Raw genomic sequence first — 24,268 nt, 5'->3', positions numbered from 1 at the left:
TTTCCGAAAGTAATACTGTCATAGATTTATATATCCTTGAAAATGTCAAGTTTCGTCAAAAGAAAAAAGTCGCTGAAAGTCATCGTTTGCTGGTAGAACCTTACGGTGAACATGCTTTATGTACAAAACAAGAATGTTATGATAGACCAAAAAAGTTTGAAGTTCCGCACACTGGAAATGTTATTGGATGAAGACCCAATCCAAACTCAAAAACAATTGGCAAAAGCGTTAAGTGTGGCCTAAGAAACCTTTAGAGAACGATTACGAGCAATAGGGAAAATCCAAAAGATAGGAAAATCAATTGATCATTCAATTGAATAACAGGCAAATGAAAAATCGAAATATCGCCTGTGAAATGCTGATTTAAAGGTATGATCGGAAAATATTTCTATGAATCGAATAGTGAGGGATGATGAATTTTGGATGGATTTATTTTTAAAACCCTAAGCGCAAGAAATCATGGTTATCAAGTCCAAGGTCAAATTGTTTTGGTCACAATTAGTGTTGGGAACTATCGACTGAAACCGACTATCGACTTTTTAGTAATTGACTACTATTTCCTATCAATTGTTTCAGTCTTGTACTTTTAGTTACTATTTTTGGTTCTACTAGTTTCATTCGACTGATTTTTAACGTTCTGACTCTGTCGTACTAGCCGCGGCCTTGACAAAAATGTACCCAATTTATGCTTACATTGATATATATGTAATATATATATAAATTACTGTTATTATGGCAATAATAGGTAATATTTCCATTAATCTCTCAATTTGTTGTTAAAAAAATATTTCTGTTGAATAATAAATTTACTTCATTTAAAAAAGCTCTACTAGTTATTGTGCGATCATTTTTAATTATGCCATGAATTTTTTTTTCTATGATCAGGTATATGTTTAATTTTTATTTGGTATTATGGTTATTGTACATCTTTAGTTTTTAGGTTTTGTTTAAGTTCTATTTTATTGTCCATATTTATTATAGTATATTATTTGAAAATAGCAATCAACATATTAAAATACCATAAAACACTTGTGGGGTATTATTCCCTTCCATAGAAAAATTCCATTCCTTTTTACATATCCACAGAACATTCAAATATAAAAGTAATTCTACTTCCTTTAAAATTAAATTTTAATTGCATGTTAATAGAATTCAGCAATTATTTTTTCCTTTTCTTTTTTAAAGTTAGTACGTGAAGAAATATGTACATTTCCGTCTCGCTTATACTACCGTTGAAAAATATAAACACATATAAAATTAACGGGTCCAAGCAATTATCTCCGTCCTTTCCTCTCTCACAACTTATACAGGAAACTTCTTACATCTTCGTCTGACATCACGAATTGAATAAAATAGTCGAACGGTGCATTTGAGTTTGCGCTAGTTTTTTGACTATCAACTGTTTGCAGCACAGCCCCAATTTTGAAGAGTTAGAAAATGGCTCGATGAATGGTTTTGCTCAAACGACAAATACTTTTTTTGAGATGGTATCCTTAAATTTCCCAAAAGATGGGCAAGATGTATAAAATCAAATGACCATTGCTTTCAACAAGTATATTTTTTCATTTTCTTGAAGATTATGTAATTTTTTACGAAAAAAAAAACGGTAATGACTTTCCGATATACTGAAGACTTTCCGGTAAATGGTATTGTATCTGCCAGAATAATTTCCACATTGGACAAGTACTTTATTTATATGCATTATTGCTCATATATACATTTTAAAAATATCCTTGGCCTACTTGATTTTATTTGAATTAAAAAAAGTAACAATAAAATTATTAATATACGAAATTATACGAAAAATATCGTACCGCAGACGAGACGACTGAAAATAACCGCCGTGATACACCACTGTGCCTGAAAATAAGGTCAACACACTTTTTACAGGTTTTACCTAACCCATCCTATTCTTTCGATCTTAAATATTCAAGCATTATCGTTCTCAGTCGATCTGAAGTACCCTCATAACTCACCAACTAACTGTATCCGCGCGAAACGTATAAAAAGAAAAACCAAATGACCAATGGGAAAAAAATAACGCTGGTCCGTCAACGATGCATGAAAAATTGCTCCTGGCCCTGCTGGCGTGCGCGGTCGTGCGACCCGTCGTCGCCCTAAAGTACGCCCTACACGACGCGATGATTGGCCCCGATCTCGCCTACTATTTTCACACGGACGACGAAAATTCGGTTCCGGATTACGATATCGTGTTTTTGCCCGAGGATTGGCCGCAGCAGGAACGTTTCCTCGACAACGAACCGGGAAACGAGCTCAACTATAGTTTTTCTGCGTTCGAAAGGTAAGGCTAGTTAAACTATTCCTAGCGCGTTTGACGGCTTGCATTCGCATTAATTTATATTCACTGAGTGGAATATTTTATCCGTAATCTGAATTAATGTGACGCATAGTAACATTATGTTGATTTTAAGGTTCTAGAAGTATTATTTTAAATTTTATTTATTACATTGTTACTAGTCGTTGCCGACTAAACTACAATTTATTTTTACTTTAACTTAAACCTAGAGGGACCCATCGGTCCTATCTTAGTCACTAGTGTAATATATATTTATGTGTTAACATTTCTGGTTTTCTATTAAATGCACCTCACATTCTTGACATCCTCGTTCTTTTGATTATGTGTCCTGATATTATCCAAGAGTTGTATTACTTCGATATTAATATGAGAGTGGAGCCTCGATGTAAGTAGTTAGTCCTGTAGTATCTTAGTGCACAATACTTCTCAACGTTGTCTGGAATATTTGTATTCATATTAGTTTTCGTGGATCGTCCGCATAATTGTATTTAGTATGTCCATATAGGTTTCAATATTTATTTATATAACAGAAATTTATTATTTACTGATAATTGTGATTTTCTTTTTATTTTATCTCCAGTTATTTCGTTTTCTTTTTTTACATATTCATTCCAGCGAAGTTTTGCATTATTTAACATTGTTGCTATATGGAATGGTATTATAATTTATTGTTATTGGTAGTTAAGCGGTCTGATTATACGTGAATTACACATGCGCAGATTTACTTGTGTTAATTTTTGTTTTCTAACTCTGGGTCAAATTATTTATATTGTCACTTGCCTGTTGTAATTTTCGTGTAGCTTCTTCACTATTACCTCCGACAGTAATAATCGCAATGTCATCAGCAAATGTAGCCATCGTGATATTTTCCATTTGTGGTATTAATATACATGTAATAAAGCATTTGCCCCAATACATTTCCTTGTGGTACATCTGTATTAGTTTCTTTTATTGTAGAGTAGACTTACTCGTGTTTAACTCATTGAATTTGAGGCTTTCTGGCAGTAATGTAAAATTTCAATAGCTCAGTGTATTGTTTCGGTAACATTGTCTGTATTTTACGAACAAAGCCGTTATGTATGTCTAAGAATATAGCTGAATATAATTTTAACATTCATAAGTTAAAAATAATGACATTCAACGATGATCGTAATAACAATTATCATTTATAGAAATAAAAAACTATGAAAAATTTACTTCACTAAAAAGTTAGATAAAAAATGAGTGTTGATTATCAATTTTTTCGATCGAGTAGTAAAAAGTATGTGTAATGATACGCTATACTATGCGGATGTTTAACAGGATTATCCATTGTCTAAATCTTCTATCAGGTTATTCACTTAGTTTGTTGAGATTAAACGGATATTTGTGGAAATAGAAATTATATAAAAACAAATTTATACCTACAAAAAATACTTTATTTCTCAGTAAAGTTCTCTCTCAGTTCTACGACAAAAAATGTAAGTATGAGAATAGTCAAAACTTAACGGAACTTAAATCTGAACTATAGATTGGATGTTTAAGTAAGACGCAGTTTAATTCCTTGATCGTGGTGATTATTTTTTGCATTATTTGACGCAGCTTGGTGAGGTGACGCAGTGAGGGTTACGGTGAGTATACGCCGGATAAAACTGCCAGGCGCCGAAACCGCGCGCAAATACGATTGCAGTTTTCGCTTCTCAGTAGAGCTGTACATAGTAGTACGAAAGCAATATTCTTTTTGTTTTCTTAAAAAATGACAACATTTTCCTGAATCAAAAACGATTGATTCTGATTCTTCTTCTTCTTCTTCTTCTTCTTATTTTAATTCGACATCCACAGTGACGTTTCAAACTTCAAATACTAATAAGTGCCATTATTGAGACAAAATTATGATTGCTGTTAAATGTTAACGTCTGATAAGTTCCTGTCCTCCTTAGGCTCTTTGATTTTTTGTACGATTTGATATATTTTTACATAACAACAACATAATTAAAGTTATAAAATTTTTTAACTGCTCCAAAAAATACAAATAACAATTATTAAATTACGAACAAAACTAATCTAATTTCTTGCTCGTACCAACTTCAAAATGATTAGTTGGTAGTAGTTAAAATAATATTGCAAACATTAAATTGGTTTAGATATATATTAAGCTAAATTGTATGTATATAGTAGAATATAAAATACGTGTAGTAGATAGGTTAAATAAGGTTTTTATTTATTTTTATTTAGTTACTACAACGATCATTAGAGTTTAGGTTACGATATTAAGTTTGATTATTTTTAGTTTTTAGTGAATTCCTTATTTATTTCTTGAAGTGGGTTCAATTTTTTTGTTAAAAATATTTTATAAAAACTGTGAACGTATATATTATTTTTATTATATTTAACTGCATCATTAATTAGCACTGTAATAATTAAAAGTAGGGTCAATATACCCAAAACAGTTATACAAAGGAACGAACACAATGTCGTCAATCTTTATGTGTCATAATACCGTCATGTAAGTTTGTCGATACATTTATATTAAGTTTGCACTTGTTTGTACGGTGACTAAAAGGATAAATAATACGTCAACCTTAAAAACATGATATTTTATTTAGGTGACTGTTATAAATTAACAATGCCGATATCATAATAACCTCAAACTATATGTATGCAAATATTTTTATAGTGTTTTATAGTTTATTCAAAGAAATTTTGAACATACGTCACCTAAATTTGTGACGCCAAAACGTTGCAATGTTGCCGTATTAATTATCAGTTTTAATTCAGTTACCTGGTTACCTTTTACGCTTAGTTTTTGTGTCAGTCAGTACAGTGTTTCCTTGTAAAGACATTTTGATATCACTGTATTTCTCCTTAGTTTTTTCTCTTGCTACCTGTATCCATCTTACTTGTTAAAACTAGATTTAATCACTGCATTCTCCCTAATGCATTATCTGCAAAACATTTACTATTCTTTCTACATATTCTTTACTATTTCTCCTGACACATTTGAACCAAATGATCATGGATATTCTGAATAATTATCTGCGTAATAAACCTTTCACACTCTACAATAACATTTCCTACAATTTAATTATATACTTACATTTAATTGTTTCCTCTCTTATCACTCTGTCTCAGAAATTCGCAGCATTGAGTCATATCATATTTAGAAAGTTTCATTCAAGTGAATAACTAAGCTGTTAATTTCCAATCTATCTAACATTTGTTCACAATTCCATTATTTGTCAATTTCTTCTTCAATGTGTCTGATCGAGGTTCATCCAAACCGAAGGTATTATTAACCATTCCTATTTGCAACAGCAAGCATAATATATCTGCAATGAATTATTAATAAATGTTATGACTAAAAAAACCTAATCAATTGTTATTTCATTGTTATCTTTTTCCATCAACTTTTTATCAATTCATAACATTATTTTTACTATCATCTTGCCATGAATGACCATTGGGTATATTAGACCCATTCTAAAATATCCATGTTTCATCTAAATACATAAATTGAAATAACAAGTCTTCCTTCATTTGATTATATGCTTTTAACAATTATATTATTTTAAAAATAATATCCGGAATTTCCATTAGACTTTTTCGATACTTTTCAATACTTTTCAAATCTCTGATAAAGCTAACATCAAGCTGATCATTTTTCATCAACCACTTCGTATGAGGACGGTTATATTTTTCGGTGAATTCAAGATTATATTTTTCATTTTGATATATTTCAGTGACCGTGTCCATACTAACATTCAGCTGCAACACGCCAAATAATATTTTCAATGATTAAAAATGCTTAACACTCTAACGAATTTTAGTGGCAAGAGGGGGCCTCCATTATCTCGTTCCTGTTCAAAGTGACTGATTAGAAACGCAATCCGTTCTAGAGGTGTTGGCCACCGAAAAAATATCGATATTTCGATATATTAACAAACATTTAAAATTAAGTACCAATTTTATATCGGCCAAAAATATCGATATTTTTTTCAGAAAATATCGATATTTATTATTATTATTATTATTATTATTATTATTATTATTTATCGATTACATCTGGATAATACTATTTTATGATGTAGAAGATTGGACATAACAAAAACAACAACTAAAAAGCAATTATTCAAGATTGAATAGATTAAGCATCTATTCAAGAATTGTTAAGAATCTCTTGCACGGACAGGACAAATAATAGCCAAGTTCTGAATAAAATGATAACGGGCTGAGAACTGGTAAAAATAATCATTGAAAGAAAATGTAAATCCCTAAGACATCATTAAACAATAACGAATACCACTTGTAACGAATCACCTTGGAAGGAAATATAGAAGGTTTTTTTTATCTGATAGAAAGTAAAAACATAGATGGATAAAATCAATAATTAATCTGACATCATAAATACTACACATAATGCAAGATAGAGAGACAAGATTCATTCCGAGATATTTAGCGTCGTGGCTATATGGAATGATAATATTATTTAATGTTACTGCTGCCTATACTGTCTGATTGTAGGTGAACTGCACATGTACAGATTTACTTTCGTTAATGAAAGCAATAATGATAAGGGTTTATAACTCTAACCTATAATCTATTGAGGCTGTATAATTAACTGTAGTTTTTATATGTACTATAATATTAAAATAAATTATATTTGATAACATTTTTGTTCAATTATTTTATTTAGATTAGAAGAAAGAAGAAGAAAGAAAGAAGTTTGTTGTATGTCAAAGCCAAACTGAACTAAAACCCAGAATTTATGTGGCAACAAATTTAAATGACGTATGTACAAAATAACTTTGAATAGACTATACATTACTTTTCGCGGAACATCCCGATAATTGAATTCTGTATGTCCATGTACCTATAATTATGGTTTTTGTTCCAATTAACAAATATCTCTTAATATATCTGAATAGTTATTTTCTTTTCTTATTTCTTTACTCAGCGTTATTATTAAATGTTGTAATTTTCGTGTGGCTTCTTCGCTGTTACCTCCGACAGTAAGAATATAGTATCAGTACAGTATCATCAGTAAATATAGTATCGTGATATTTTCCATTTGTGGTATATCACATGTGTAGAGTAGGCAAAGAATTAGCACCAATATACTTCCTCGTAGTACATTTGCTTTAGCTTCTTTTATTATAGAGTAAACTTCCTCTTGTTTGACTGTAAACATACTGGATGTAATGAAACATTTTAACAGTTCAATATGCTGTTTTGGTAATATTTTCTGTAGCATATCAACAGGACCCTCATGCTATGTATCTTGTATTGGTTTGTGCGGTACCTTCCTAGGATTTTTTACTTACATCTGTTACTCCTTCGTATAAAATAAAAATAATTTTCTATAAAAATATGTAAAAAAGACGTTGAAAGAAACACGTAAGACAAATTCTAAAAATAGTCGATTTTTAAATGGCGAGAATCAAAATTAATACGGTCGATGATGAGCGTTAATCTTTAGACTACGATTATTCAAATTAACTTAATTAATTCCTGTCACGTTGTTATGTCGTTCAGTAGTTAAACGGTGAATAATGGGTCCGATTGTTGCCATAATATTTTTTTACAGGATTTAAAGAGATTAACGGTCAGATAGTGGTAGATTAATGTATATTTTTCTATTGATCGATTAGTTGAGAACATGTTTATTTAGTCGATTTCACGGAAGTTTGAATCGATATAAAAATAGAATTAAACCGATTTTAAAATTATTCAACCTCATATATCAAATCGACGGGTCATTTTGTATAGGGTGTACTTTATCAAGTATCCGCTGATAATTTTTTTTTTCATAGAATAAAGTTAATTTAGGAAAGTAGTTTATTGAAGGCACGCTTCAACGTTGATTATACGTGTTTGCCATTACTTTAAAGATTCCTGGATTCCCATTCATAAAAAGTCTATATCTTTTGAGATTCTCCAGTTATCAGATTAGTGTGTATCGGGTTTAGGGTAAATATTCCCAGCCATTAAAGTATATAAATTGCACCCTAAATCGTTTTAGTTGTTTATAATGAGGTATTATCATGATTCTATTCATCTTTGGGTTTAACGTTTTTAAAATACGTCATATCTATTAAAAGAAACAGTGAACATACGTCATCTCAATTTATAACGTCATAATGTTGCCGCATGAACTCTAATTTTTAGTTTATTTTGGCTTTGATTTATAACAAAATTGTAGTCTAAATAAAATATTGAAATAAAAATGTTAGCAAATATAATTTATTTTAACATTACGGTACATCTAATGCATATATTATCGAATAATTTAAGATACAGTTAATTATACAGCCACAATAGTTTATAGATTACAGTTGTTTTATTATATTTACATTGAACTCTTTTCCACACCACCCATGAGGTAGAGTTCCAGGCGCTTTTTATGTAATCGTATCCCCTGAAGTCCTAATCCACCTAATATAATAATTGTATATCCAAGTAAGGTATTTTACTTTCATTAGAGAGCATATTTACCTTTTTACTTTCAGTTCTTGTTTCCTTCGATGGTGTATTTCCTTGTCAAGTCATTTTGATATCACTTTTAGTTGTTTCCATTCTCATCCGCCTGTCTTGGAAATTGTCAGCATTGAACCATAATCCCACATTTAGAAATTTTAATTGAAGTGAATAACTAAGCTGTTAATTTCGAATCTATCTAACATTTGTACACGATTTCATCTTTGGTCAATTTCTTCTTCAATGTGGCTGGTCGAGTTCATCCAAACCAAAAGTGTTATTAACTATTTTAACGCAACAATTCTAAGAACAGGAAGAATATATCTGACTCATAATACATAATTAATTGTTCCAAAGTTTGCCTTTTTCTATCAACTTTTATTGCCTTAACATTTTTATTATCATCTTGCCATGAGTGACCCAATATCTCATTCTGAAATATTCATTTCTAATCTAAATACACAAATTGAAATAATAAGCCTTCTTTGATTGTATTATATACTTTTAAAAATTGTATTCTTTTAAAAGCAATGTCTGGAAGTTCCATTAAACCTCTTTGTAGGTTATCATTACACCATTTACATACTATATTACCTAACAGTGTACGAAGAGATGTTCTACATGACTCAAAGGCCATATCTCATAGCTCCAAGCTATCTACGAATACCTTCCAGGCAGTTTCCAATGAAACTGGAGTATCGGCAATATATTTGTCACGTCGTCAATCGTTCTTCCATTTCTCTATGGTTCAGTTTTGTGGACCCTTTTTATGAACAGGCGGTCATAGATAGTACAGCAAGCAAATATTTAACGTATATGCCATTTATTTCTGAGTTTTCATATCGTTTTTTATTAACAATCTTTTTACTTTGAAATCTGAATTAACACACGCACATGTCTTGCGTCAGACCGTTGTTGTTATACGTCTTCGAAACTATAATATGATGCTAACAATAGCGTTTTAGGAAGCTATATCGTATATGTAACAAAAATACATTAAACACATTTAACTGATCGTTATTCTCAGCTTCCTTGTTTGAGTTGAGGTACTCAATAGAAGATTCGATCCAATTGGTATAATTAAGTGAAGTTCGGGCAAAAGGATTACGGATCGAGCTGTTAGGTCTCAAAAGGTGGATTGAAAATGCTCAACAACCCCTAGCTATAAACTATTTCAAGTAAGCAACATTCAAGCTTTGGAAAACATTAGTTCGTGAATTCCCGGTACATTCATCACAGTTCAAGGTGTAAGATCATCAAAGGCGGTCTGAAGTTGCTCTGAGCTGTAGACTATTGGAAACTGGAGACACCAAAATTTGGGAAACCATTCGCTAAAAGGGTACCATGGATATTTGAATAGAAAAAGTGCGGTTTCGAAGAACTTCAAAGGCAAACTGATGAACGAAGGTACAATCGATGCTCAAAAACAATTTTTAAACAACTATAAGCTGTCCAGATGGAATAACGACCACGTATATCTCTGTGGCAGTTTCTTTAAGAGGCAGGTGTTCTGTAATACGGCCCAGACTATATGGCCCCCTGTTAATATTGCTGTTACTTAAACTACCTGAATTGTGAACGAGTGAGACGTTAAATCGAGGGAATCTATTTCCTAATAGATCTTGTCTCTTTTTATAGTTTATTAGAAGTATTAATAACTTTTTGTTTAATACCCTTTCACGAATTATAACTCATATATGCACATTATCATATTATCATATAGCAATATTACAGTGTTTGGTAGTAATATGCTAGTTATCGTAAGAACTTCACCATTAAGTAAGTCAATATATTAATTCGCAGTAATATTGCTAGTATTACTCAAGTGTCGAGTTCTGCTGTTACTTTTGCCGCGATAGTTTAATGTTGTCTGATCACAATACATTTTAATGTCTGTCGGTCTCTGTTAGTTCAGAAATTTTAAAAGTTAGAAACTTAATGTTTAGTATCAGTCTCTGTTCCTCTTCGCTGATGATCTTAAACTACATGCTACTGTCATTACCGTGGATATCCTGAAGTAACGACCAAATAAACGTCTTTGCCCTTTCTGGACAGTTCACAGTTGTATGTATAGTTATGCTTGTATTTTGAATATTTTGTTTGAATTCTAGGTAAATTAGACTAAGGACTACTTTGAGTAATTGCAGAATGATTGATAATTCAACGTCAACCTGTCTTCTTTCCTTTAGAAGTAAGTTGACTTCGGTTAAGTGAATTAACTCAGCAAGAATAGTCTTTCTATCTTCCTGGAATCCTATCGACTGCGCCAGTTTTAAACTTTCATTTTACTTGAAAATTACATTTTATTTTGATGGAAAAAAGTGTCAACTTGTTGAATCAACTCAGAAAAACCAGAAATTTTTTTGTGATAATAGTGTTATTTTGATAGAATTTTTTCTATGGACGAAAATAATTAGCTCATAAATTGCTACATTACTAAATATTTTATTATTTCACATGCTTGAAGATATTTCACGAACAAAATTTCTTTTCCATGTCAAGAAAAACACTTTCTTAGTCGACTTAAATACAAACATATTTCGGAACTGGCGAATCACATTTACACAACCCCTTGGTCTCTTGGTTCCCACTTTTAAAGCCGCTTCTTCATTAACAGCCGCAGCTATTTCAAAGAAATTGTTAATTATAAAGAATGCTTAGTTGTACATCTCTCTTTAACAAAGTAACAACACTTTAAAAATATTTACAGGTATACCATCAATAGCACCATCAAAAAGAAACCAACATATGACACATTCTTTATTTCTGAGAATGTTAAACTTTCTTATTCTTTATTTTATTGCTAACTTACAGTTAAACTATCGTATATATGTGCAAAATGTTCGTTAGGTAATGTTTATACAAAAAACCAAAATATGTTTAAAATTACATTTGTCATACACCTTTATGTCGTTAGACAGTAGTAAAACAAGTTTTAAAAGAATTTTTAGATATAAAGTAACAACTAACGTCGTTTATTATAAATATGTTGATGGTTACATAAATAATAATGTATTAACAATTTTGATACATATTTTATTTGAGAAACTACGTATTAGCGATAAATTACACCAATTATTATATACTGTTTGTATTTAAACCTATTTTTTACTTTTTGATTGTCACTCGCAATGCAATAAGCAATAGCAATAAAATAAAGAATATTGTCACTCGCAATGTAAATGTTCTTTAGTACATCAACAACTCCAACGTTCATTTCTTTGTGATAATAACAAATCTATAGTTTCATAGGATATAATAATAGTGCGTCTTCAAAATACAAATAATAATCAAACTTAGATTATTAACACACAGAAAATATTTTAAAATATAATATATACATAATAATAGTTATAACATCTAAATAAAAATAAACAGAAACCTTATTTAACACATCTACTACACGAATTTTATATTCTACTATATACACAAAATTTAGCTTAATACCTTTATTTACAATATTAACAGGTCAATTGAAAAGTCCATGGATTACCATAATAAAACACATTTTTGTTGGCAAAATTAGTTTTTTTTATTCAATATAATTTCCTTCAAGGGTGATACACTGATTATAGCGACCCTCCAACTCTTCGATGCCATTTTTGTAGAACGATTTGTCTTTTGCTTCAAAATAGGCCTCCGTTTCGGCGATCACCTCTTCATTCGACGAAAACTTCTTCCCAGTGAGCATTCTTTTGAGATCTGAGAACAGGAAATAGTCGCTGGGGGCCAGATCTGGAGAATACGGTGAATGAGGTGGATAAGAATACGGGATTGATGAATCATCAATTCGAAGCCCAATTCCGGGATTTTTGCCATCGTTTTATTCCAAAATACATACGCCAAAACCTTGTCATCCGATTGTTACTTTTTGCCACGCTTTGGAGCGTGTTCATCGTGTGCAGTCCACTCGGATGACTGTCGATTAGACTTCAGAGTGAAATAATGGAGCCATGTTTCATCCATTGTCACATATCGACGCAAAAACTCGGGTTTATTATGCTTGATCATATTCGAACCCTGCTCCGAATCATCAACTCGTCGTAGTTTTTAGTCAAAAGTGAGCTCGCGTGGGGCCCACTTTGCACAAAGCTTTCTCATACCCAAATATTCGTGAATGATATGATGTACGTATTCAGTTAATATCATTAGAGTGTCGGTTATTTCTTTCAATTTCAATTTACGGTGTCATTCAAAATCATTTTGTTGATTTTTTAAAGGCTTTCGTCGGTAAGAAACTCTTTTGGTCGTCCACTGCGTTCACTGTCTTCGGTGCTCATCTCACCACGTCTAAACATGGCATACCAATTCTTGATGGTTGATTTTTCTGGGACAGTGTCCGGAAACTCGGCATCAAGCCAAGTTTCTGCTTCAGCTGTATTTTTTTCCTTCAAAAATCAATATTTTATCAACACGCGAAATTCCTTTTTAACCATTTTTTTTCACAACAACAAAAGTTGCTTCACTCATAATGCTATAATTCACAAACTAATGATCCGACAGCTGTCAAATTTATACACGCATCTTTTGAGGGTTAGGGTTAACTAAAAACATTTTATTTGTAGTGGCGCCATCTATTGTCAGGCCAGCGACTTTTACCAACTGATCACTACGGTTGGTACGAGTCAATGGTCCAATGCCTCGGAAGCGCACTCTTTCTATTACAAAAATAATTTTGAAAATCGATCCTCAATCGACGGAGAAATCGGTGAATATAGATTTAAAAAAATACAGTCGAACATAGAACCTTCTCCTTTTCTGAAGTCGATTAAAAAGAATATAATGTTTATAATGTTCTTTTTTCTTAGTTTTCCGGTTTCCGCTGGATAAATGTTTTTCACTAATGTTCAACAGATAACTAACATAATATTATTTAATTTTAGACAAATCGATTTGAAGCTAAAAAGGAACGAAAACATTGTGGCTCCGAACTTCAAGACTTACATTCACGAACACGACGGCAATGTTCGATATTTGAACGAGATTCCCGCGAATTGTCATTATCTTCATCGGGAAGGTGATTTGGTGGCCGCACTGAGCATATGCAATCCCAAATCTGTGGTAAGAATTCCAATTTTTGCTATTATTCGTGTGTTTATTAGGGTAATAATTCTAATTGTTTTAATTAAACATAACTAGAATACGAACGAAGTGATGTGATTGAACCGAGATTAATTTAACCCGTATAGTATTAATTTATCCCGTAACCCACGGAGTGTTTTTGTATTATGTACTTGCATGTATTTTGATCAGCCATAACTATTGATGAAATATCGAAATAATAATAATAAACAACTTTAAACATCTTAATTGTTAAACTTTATTATTTTGACATACCTCTATATATAAAATGACAGTTTTCCATTCATTATTATTGGGTTTTCAGTGTATACAGTCATCAAGGCTCAACATTGTATACTCAACATTCGTTACTTTTGATGTTTGATTTGAAGACATTTGTTGCCAAAACACAGAAACTTGTGATTATACTTCTCCGTCATATTCCAGTTGTTGGTTGTAATTTCAACGATTTAAAAGTAGTGATTTCGGTGTCAATGATCTAAAATTTTTTACAGGACCAAAAATGCTGGAAAACAATATATTGCAAAACTTATTAAATTAAAACTCTCAAAAAACTTTCACACATCTCTTGAAGCAAAGGCTACCGCATGAATTGACTAAAAATGTCATTTCGAACCGTCTCATTGCATTATACACTCATTGCTCGCCAAGTAAAAAGAGCTTCCTTTTGATGATATATTTTAAAGTCTCCTTCTTGCCAACGAGGTTTTATCTGAATTGAACCTACTCTTTAACGTGGGCTTCGAACCACAGTCACCTGTTCTTAGCCCCCCCTCTGATTACTGGCGTGACTGGGATGGTTATTTCTTGTCGGACTTTCCACCGTTAAATATAAAGACATTTACAATCAAAATCATAAACCTCAAAATACATCCATGGCCCAGTAGGATTCAAACTCGCGATTATCGCAACAGTAAGAGGACCGTCCTGTCGCCTTAATCACTTCGTCGCCAAGCCGGCAAAAGAGTGTTATGTCGCGTGTTGTGACCAATCCAAAAGAGCTTTCAACATATATACCATAGATGTAGTCCTGCTGTGCATATGGTGGGATCACCAAGGTATAGTATATTACAAGTTGCTAAAACTGAATGAAACTGCAACAAATAGACTACGCATTCTTACAAAAAAGGCACACGGTTTTGAAGTGTGCAAATGTACCGATGACTAACTCGCTGTCAAATCAACATTATTCATTCGAAATGGAATCGCAATGTTGCCAGAGAGATGGGAAATAGTAGAAAATGATGGAATCTATTTTGATTAATATATATTGTGCCAATTTTTCTTAATAAAGGCTTTTTTAATGTGAAAAAATGATCAGAATTCATGTAAGCACCTAATATAACAATTTATAGTGATGAATAATACGTAAAGTTTTTCGTTAAGCATCCAATGTAATAAAAATAAAATAATACAATTTGTCAGTTCAAATTTGGTTTTTTTTTGTTTTTAAGTACTGTTTCAAGTATGAAGAATCAATTTAGTTATATGTTAACATAAATAATAATCTAGAGAGCATGCAATATCTTTTAAATAACAAAATTGTATAACTTGAGGCTTTGATTTTAACTTAAACATAGTTTTGTAATGACGCTTTAGGTTACAGGTATTTTATTTAATACAACTGTTATCTATGCCCCAACACTCATTCTTCTTGGACTGTTTTCGTATACTAAATATAACAGTTGCACCCTTTATCTGGACCTAACAAACAAAAAAAACGCAGACACTTATAATGAACTATCGATTTATTCTTTTACATTCTTCTTACAGCAAGGATTAATATTTTTTGATAATTCTACGTTCGAGATTCACCCTCTCACCCCCAATTTACAACGATTGGCCAAGCGAGAAGCCCGAACAGGTGTACCCCATATAATTAAACGGGCCAAATTCGCCAGTGAATATCTACTAGATGATTTATTCCCCACAGCAGGTATATTATATAATCATTTCCATTATTACCTCTCTACAATAACTTAAATATTTATTATTATACGATATAGTGGTTATAAGAAATACTTTTATTTCTTAAATGATTTCTATTCTTAATGTTTTTTAAATTTCGTGAAAACATATCTCTATCGACCTATATTCATATATCTAATATTATAATTAATTTATATTTTTCCTCGAATATTGTCGAGTGGGCAAAGCAGGAAACTGTTATTTAGATCACTAACTGTATATTTGTTCATGGCGTTGGCGAAGTAATCTCATTGTTCCTCGAGGAAACAAGCTGTATCAGTTAATTGATCAGCGTATTGTAATCGATTACAATTTCAAAAAAAAAAAATCATTAATCAGCCCGAATGGAACCAACCAACCAATAATTATTTATGGAATGTTAAATTAGATGTGAATTGAATACTTTTGACAAAAGCATGATGTCATTAACAAAGTGAAATATTAGGAAAGGATATATTCAGATGACGTTTATCGATCGTTCGAATCTTAACACTTTTAAATTGGAAAATTGAAAATTGACATTTTAGATTTTAGACGTTATATGATTTAAAGTATATATATATATATATATATATATATATATATATATATGTAGTGTAGTATTTACCTTTTTGAATAAAAATGCTTTAAAAAGTCATTCCAAAAAGACATTTAACAAGAACTTAACCTTTAAATATTAAATATTTTGTCTCACCATCAGGGATGTTTTTCTTTCCTTCTATTCGAATAAAATTTCGGCTAAATGTTTTTTCAACTAAATTATTTAATTTTACTTGTGTATGCTGATAAGCCAAACCGATTATTTCTTTGAACGACAGTAATGTTGATTCATTTTAAGGAATTGTGATTTGGTTTTAAAACCCGGGAAATTTTATATATAAATCCTTAAATTAGGCTACCTGTTGTTTTAGTCGATGATTCACAAGCAGGCCGAGCAAGACTTCAATTTTTACGAAGAAGGAAATGAATAAAATACATTGTAGTAATTTTACGAATAAAATTCAAAAATCCTCAAAACTGATTTGTAAACCCAATAATTATTTAACATCTTAAGTAAATGTTTTTGTTTTTATTATTCTATTTCCTTCGAGGTAAACTCCATCGCAAGCAATACGTATAGTCTATTCAAAGTTTTTTTTGTACATACGTCATCAAGATGTTTAATTCATTGCCTGTCGCAATTTGTAAATTCGTTTAAGAATCAGACCATATTTTCCTTGTCATTTTATTTTAGTTAAAAAGAGACACAATGCTGTCTGATTAGTTCTAATACGTAAACAAATAAGCCTATCAAAGCTGTTCAGTTGTCAGACGTATGCAAAATTCTTAAAAGCAATAGTGATAAGACGTTATAACTCTAACATATAAACTATTGTGTCTGTATAATCAGCTGCAGTTTTTAGATATACAGTAATGTTAAAAAACTATATATGTTTCAAAGCCAAACTGAATTAAAACTCAGAGTTGACGCAGCAACATTGCAACGTTTTAACGTCAGAAATTTAGATGACGGATGTACAAAATAACTTTGAATAGAATATATATTTCAACGCTTTTTTTAATCTTTTAACAAAACACTTTTTGAAATTACTTTCAGCTTCTTCCATATCTAGGCCTTCTGTTAAGGTTGAAAATTTTGTATGGGAAAAAATCACACGTAGTCATGTCTGGTGAATTTGAAGTTTTTAGAATGAATTAAGGTTGATTTGTGTCATGGTTGAGTTGATGCTTGGTTCTGACTGTAAGTTCTTCAATATGCTCGCATAATATTCTTTACTTATTGTTATTTACCCTACCAGAAGGAATATAAAGTGTGTAATTAAAGAATACAATCTACTTGGATTGGTTTTGTGTTTTTTTCCTTTCTCGTATTTTTCAAAAATAAGGTATTTATTTAATGAAGTTGGATTAACAGATTTATGAAAATGTATTTATGTCTCATTTCTCATAACCGTTCGTCTCTAAAGTCACTTAAAACTATGTATTTCTTTAGAAAGACCCATTGGCCCTTACTTAGTATCTGATAAATTAAAGGAAAAGTTAGTGGCACTTTTCAATGTTTTTACTATTTAATACACTTCACTACGCAACTATATAAGATCACAATGGACTTACAGAATTCAGTTATGGCAATGCTCTGTGAGAAGTAAGATCAACATAATACAAGTGTTTCAGAATATAATCCTGAGAAGTACGCTTGGTAGTTGTGCATTAACCCTGATATTACAGGAACAATTACTTACACCAAGACCTTCGTTTTCATCTGCCATAAAGCAAATTAAAACAATCGCAACACGATTTGAGGAAACACTCCATGTAGATAACGAAATTTTGCAACTCTTGGACAATACTGAGCTAGGACGCAAACTCAAGAGAACCAAACTGTGTGATCCTGTGATGTTGTATAGTGAAGTATACTAAATGGTAAAAACACTGAAAATTGCTTTTTTATTTTATTAAAAACTATGTCAGGACCAGCGAGTCTTCCTAAATAAGTAGCTAGTTTTAAGTCACTGTAAAAACAAATTATAAGCTAGTCGGGAACTACTATAATAATATATCAATAAAGTTAAAATATATAAGCTTTAGGTCAAGATTTAGAACTCAAGTGATTTTCTTCATTTCATGTACATTAATTATCATAAGAAATATTAATTACCCAATGGGCAGATTGTTGAACCACTAATAACAATAAAAATGGTCCAAAAAACATAAAATGAAACATGTACGAACATTGTTTAAAACAAAACACATATTGTTTGAGATGGCAGTAAATCAGGCGATTTATTCTAATAATAATATTTTACTTTCTTTATTTAGGAAATATCTGGAATAAAAATCCGTTATATAACGACAACATAGATGACTTTTTCAATGAAGACTTGATTCAGAATACAGTGCAAGATAATATTCTCCATCGTAAAGTTCAGTCAATGACCGCAGAGATTGCGTTGTTCTTCGATGAAGCTGCTTATAAAATCTTCGGACCTTTCTACGGCTATGACGATAAAAAACTACAAACAATGCTGTTGGCTTACATCAATGGAGTGAGTAATGCATTAGTATTCACATCATAAATCAGCAAGTTCGTCATTTTTAATGAAATGTTGGTCGTAGGTTCAGGCGTTGTATCACCATCCGAGCCTTGGTACAGGACTGGAGTTGGTTCTGGTGAGACTGGACATCATGAAGACCCAACCTCGTGAAATGCCTCACTATAATGGCGAACGATCACAGTTGCTTGACAGTTTCTGCGAGTATCAAGCCAGTATTAATCCTAGAGATGACTCGAATCCTGATCACTGGGATATGGGTCTCTATGTTTCAGGGTAAACAACATAAAACGACTTCAATAAATTTTTAAAAAATGTATCAATTGATTTGTTCTAGGTTAGACTTCTTTGCGTATGAGAATGGTAAGAAGAGTGGTGTTACTATGGGTCTGGCCACGGTGGGGGGTGTTTGTTTGGATAAATACGCTTGCATCATTGCGGAGTTTGGAACAACCAACGTTTTTGGAAAACCATATCCAAGTGCCGGCTTTACTAGCGTCTACATTTTAGCTCATGAAATCGGACACAAGTAAGTAAAGTTTTCTGCTTAATTTACGCGTTATTATTGTTTTATTCTATACAAGCGACAAATATAAACCACATAATATAATGAATAAGATTTGTTCTTTTTGACATTTGGCAAAGCATAGTCTGTAACTTGAGGTTAGATTCTAGATTACATTTTTACATTCAAATAAACTAGTATTGCCAATAGAATAGGCTATTGGTTAGGAATGAAGAACCATGTAAATTATATAAATTATCATTTTTACTTATATTTCCTTGCAAGTAATTGTAATCTGCAGAATAATTAATATAAAATACATAATAAAAACATTTCTACCTGCTTGGTAGCCGGAATGGACAGGATGGTCTTCCTATTGCTACGTTAGTGGCAGGCTCGAATCCCACAGGGCGTTTATATGGGTATACTTTATGTTTGTGATTGAAAATGCAATAATATAAAATCCGACAAGGGAAGCCATCACAGATACGCTGGTAAACAGACTGAGTAAGACCGGACATTTTCTGGGATGGTTTCTTCAAGTTGGTCACTCGCCAGCCAATAGTTTTAAAATAGAGAAAAAAAAGAAAAAGCAGTAAGCTCAATCCAGATATAAACACTTACATCGGTAAGAATATCCAGAATCTAAAATATAACAAACAAAAATTTAAAACCAATTTAACACAATTTTACTATCTAAGACATTGGAAAAAAATTGGTTTCCCTCTTATATGCATATAAAATAGGCGCTAGTAAGTGTGAACTATTTCAAACCATTTGTAGTTCACAAACGTAATTTAAGATCTAAAATAATAAACATTTTATCAAAAGAAACGATCAATATAATATAATATATATTATATAAACTAAACACATATTTCAACAGTGATAATTATTCTTTAGTTAGCAGAAAAATAATCCGCAATTGCTTTAATTGGTGAATGTACGAATTTTGTGTTTACATTAACGCTATGTTTCTATTATTGTTTACGTTATTGAGCATTTGCTATATATATACAGTGTGGAGATAAAAAGGTAAAATTTCATTATTGTAGTTATTGTTATATATTGTATAATATTGTATAATTGTTAAAAGTTTTCCTATAATTATTTAAATGTATAACAAAATAATTTCAGTTCACATTTAAAGTTCATTATGTTGATCATAAATAGCAAAAAAAATTCAAACTAAAATTACATTCACATTCAATAATTCATTCTTTGTATTAGTTTAGGTATGCACCACGATAGTAGTGGAAACACATGTCCAAAGGATGGTTACATCATGTCACCATCGAGGGGAACCAATGGGGAGACACAGTGGTCCAGCTGTAGTGCGGACGTAATGGCAAAACTAGGGTGATGATACTATTTTACTATAATTACAACTTTGGTAGTTACACTAATCTCTTTTTTACAAAAAAAAGCAAAGACAAGAAAAAATAATAATTATATAGAAAATATCTGAATAATATGGTGAATGCGCTAAAACCTTCCATCTAAATATACTAATGTCTTGACAACTTTCTAAACAGACATATGTCGATTTCAGTTTTTGCCATACTTTCCTCATATTTCAGAACTTCCAGGGTTATCTTATAGCCCTAAAATCTCGTGTCTTGATTTACACTTCGACAATTCCTATAATTTATATTATTTATTTATCATTTTACTCATCACAAGAAAATAAATTATCCACCCAACTCAATATGGCCAATTGAACTAACCACAAGCATTGCATGTTAAATATTTTATATTATTTATTATTTATTATATATATTATTATATATATTATATTATTATTATATATTATTATTTATTATATTATATATTATTTATTTATTGTTTATTATTTATATATTTTTTGCATGTTTCTTGGTAGTTATAATTTAAGATTTAATCATTCAACAACGTATGGTTCATCTTTCAGTTATTATTACCATTTAATTAATGAAAGATGATGACAGGTCAATTGAAAAGTCCCCAGCCTGACACATAGATGGCGCTACTAGAATTAGTATTTCTAACCCTCAAAAGAAGCGTGTATAAATTTGACAACTGTCGGATCACCAGCTTGTGAATTATAGTATTTTGAATGAAGCAACTTTTGCTATTGTGAAGAAAATGGATAAGAATTTCGTGTGTTGATAAAATATTGCTTTTTGAAGGGAAAAATACAGTTGAAGCAAAAACTTGGCTTGATACCGAGTTTCCGGACACTGCCATGGTATGCTAAGTTTAGACGTGGTAAAATGAGCACCGAAGACGGTGAAGGCAGTAGATTCCCAAAAGAGGTTACCGACGAAAACATTTAAAAAATCCATAAAATGATTTTGAATGATCGTAAATTGAAATTGAATGAAATAGCAGACACTCTAAAGATATCAACTGAACGTGCACATCATATCATTCACGAATATTTGGGTATGAGAAAGCTCTGTTCAAAGTGGGTGTCCTGCGAGGCCACTTTTGATCAAAAACAACAACGTCCAATCGACAGTCGGCTGGAAAGGTTATGGCATCTGTATTTTGGGATGCGCATGAAATAATTTTCATTGACAACCTTGAAAAAGAAACGACCATCAACAGCGACTATTACATAGCGTTATTGGACCGTTTGAAGGACAAAATCACCGAAAAAAAAACAGCCGTATTTGAAGAAAAAGAAAGCGCTGCTTCACCAAGACTGTACCGTGTCACAAGTCAGTGAAAACTTTTCAATTGGCCTGTTAAAACCGGCTATATTTATTCCTTGCTTTGAAGTTATTCAAATGTACACATTAAACGTATGCTAACGCATGTATCATCTTATATGCTATCGCGTCTGAGAAACTTGATTGTAATTAAAAGTTTAACTCTAGTTGGGCTAAATGCCTAAAGGATCATGCAAAGCCAATACGCAGCAGGGACCATTCCCGTTTCTTGGATGTGCCTGGGCGACTTTATACCGCCAAAAAACAATGCGAAATCCTGTTGCGTGACAGAGACGCTGTCGCAGCACCAAACCAGCAACAGTCCGAGATTTGTTATAACCTTCAGTGCAAAACGCCTCATAGAAGTGGGTATTATCACGCCGGACCAGCGTTGGATGGTACGCCATGTGGCTCCGGAAAGGTGCGACGGCTCACGACTCGAGTATTTATCCAATAAATATTTTTTCACTTTTGTAGTACTGCTATGGTGGTCACTGCAGTACTAGACAACTTCCTAAACCAGTGAAGGTAGTACCAGGTGGATGGAGTAATTGGAAAGAGGGTACCTGTTCTTCTGGTTGTATCAAAGATTCCAAAGGTATCCAAATGAGCACCAGACAATGTAACAATCCTGTTCCAGTTAATACTGATCAAGGATGTGAAGGGAGTAACAGACAATTCAGTTTTTGTTCAGATAATAAGGTATGAGATACATTGTTCAAAGCATTTGAAAATTAAAGAAATATTGCTAATTATTTTTAGTTATGTAAGAGTAAAAAGGAAGGTCCTGTAGATTACGCTTCACAAAAGTGTAAAGAATTCTCTACATTACTGTCTGAATTGGATCCAAAAGGTTCAGGTCTTCAAGCTCCTCATGAAGAAGGTAATTAAATTAAAGTATGGCAATATGGTATGTTTTTGAGATACTAGAAATTGTTTTAAATATATTAGAAAACTATTTATATTTCTTAAAATAGTAAAACATTTTTATCCATTTAAATTAAAAGTAATTTCTTGCAATGAAGTAATTCAAATTATTAAATTACTATACATTCATATACTTTCTTCTCAATTCGATTTTACACAAACGTAATGCATAACAGAACATTAATTAATGGTTGCTTAACAAAAGGCAATAAGGACAGAATAAGAATATAGAACGAATAGAGGTGAATAATATAAAATGAAAAGAGATTAGAAAGAATAATTAAAGTCCAATTAAGTACCTCTAACATTTTTATGACAATATTAAAGTTGATACCAACTAGTACTGAAGAATATGCAAAAATGGTAAATTATTTTATAATTTATTGAAATAGAAGAAAATTAAATATACAGTTTAAGATTTTATAGTGTAAAAATGTATATATTAGAAATAAAATGTATTATATATCTTACAAAGTATTACTTACGATATGTAACCATGTTACATAGAGTTGGTATAGTAAAGCTGTAAGGGACATTCACTCATTAAATACGATATATTTATATACTATTTTAATAAATTTTTTCTTATCGTTTTAACTAAGGAATATCTTAGGTGTATTAATATTCATTAGTCTTTTATCTTATGAATCCTTTTAATTATCAAAAATTTAGTATATCATTACATATAATTTCAGCTCGTTTGTGGACAAGTTGTGCCATATTTTGTAAGAGAAAGGATTCTGGTGTTTTCTATACACCCAGGATTGAACTAAATGATCTTGGAGTTTCACCATACTTTCCTGATGGTACTTGGTGCAATAGGGACAATACTGGCATGGATTATTATTGCATTCAGCACCATTGTCTACCAGAAGTAATAGAATAATTTTTTTTAAGTAGCTTCAATTATCTAATCTTTTTAATTATAGAACTTCAAGTTTACAAAAATACAAGTGCCTGATCTGGACGATTTACCATTCTCCCAAAACGCAATGCCTAACAAATATCCCATTCCATCTAAATTAAAGGACTACTTTTCAATAGGACCTAACGGGCGACCATTAAAGACATCTATTAAAATTTCCGATATCAGACCACCAGCTGAAGAAGATTGGGAAACTAAAGATTATGTAGAACTGCCTACCATAGAACAGAGATTCAATGCTCTGATTCAAGAAATGAATGATCTCGATTTTTTCTAACTATTCTTATTGATATTTTGTGTAATTAAACATACTGTACTAACAATTATATCTTTATTTAAAATCCA

The 24,268-nt window shown here is 31.4% G+C and overlaps 2 protein-coding genes across 2 annotated transcripts in view; one reads left to right on the top strand and one right to left on the bottom strand.

The window, feature by feature from the left end:
• The window catches only part of Phax (Phosphorylated adaptor for RNA export), a 20,033-nt gene extending 17,944 nt beyond the window's left edge, over positions 1-2,089 (bottom strand). The window contains exon 1 of the mRNA XM_076404163.1: positions 1,977-2,089. The gene's annotated coding sequence lies outside the window, so the exon portion shown is untranslated. The remainder of the gene's footprint in view (positions 1-1,976) is intronic.
• LOC143196467 (A disintegrin and metalloproteinase with thrombospondin motifs adt-2) lies at positions 1,941-24,268 on the top strand. The gene is made up of 12 exons (XM_076404153.1): positions 1,941-2,302; positions 13,654-13,831; positions 15,626-15,788; positions 18,641-18,867; positions 18,938-19,149; positions 19,211-19,402; positions 20,609-20,737; positions 22,240-22,492; positions 22,549-22,773; positions 22,834-22,954; positions 23,694-23,872; positions 23,928-24,268. Exons 1-12 carry the CDS (start codon positions 2,058-2,060, stop codon positions 24,198-24,200), a joined length of 2,397 nt encoding a protein of 798 aa, XP_076260268.1. The 5' UTR covers positions 1,941-2,057; the 3' UTR covers positions 24,201-24,268.

Source organism: Rhynchophorus ferrugineus, unplaced genomic scaffold (genome assembly GCF_030347505.1).
Source record: "Rhynchophorus ferrugineus isolate W39M unplaced genomic scaffold, kcgeb_rfMv2 rfM4, whole genome shotgun sequence".
Lineage (NCBI taxonomy): Eukaryota > Metazoa > Arthropoda > Insecta > Coleoptera > Curculionidae > Rhynchophorus > Rhynchophorus ferrugineus.
Note: the sequence above shows the minus strand (reverse complement) of the source record. Positions and strands in the feature narration are given on the sequence as shown.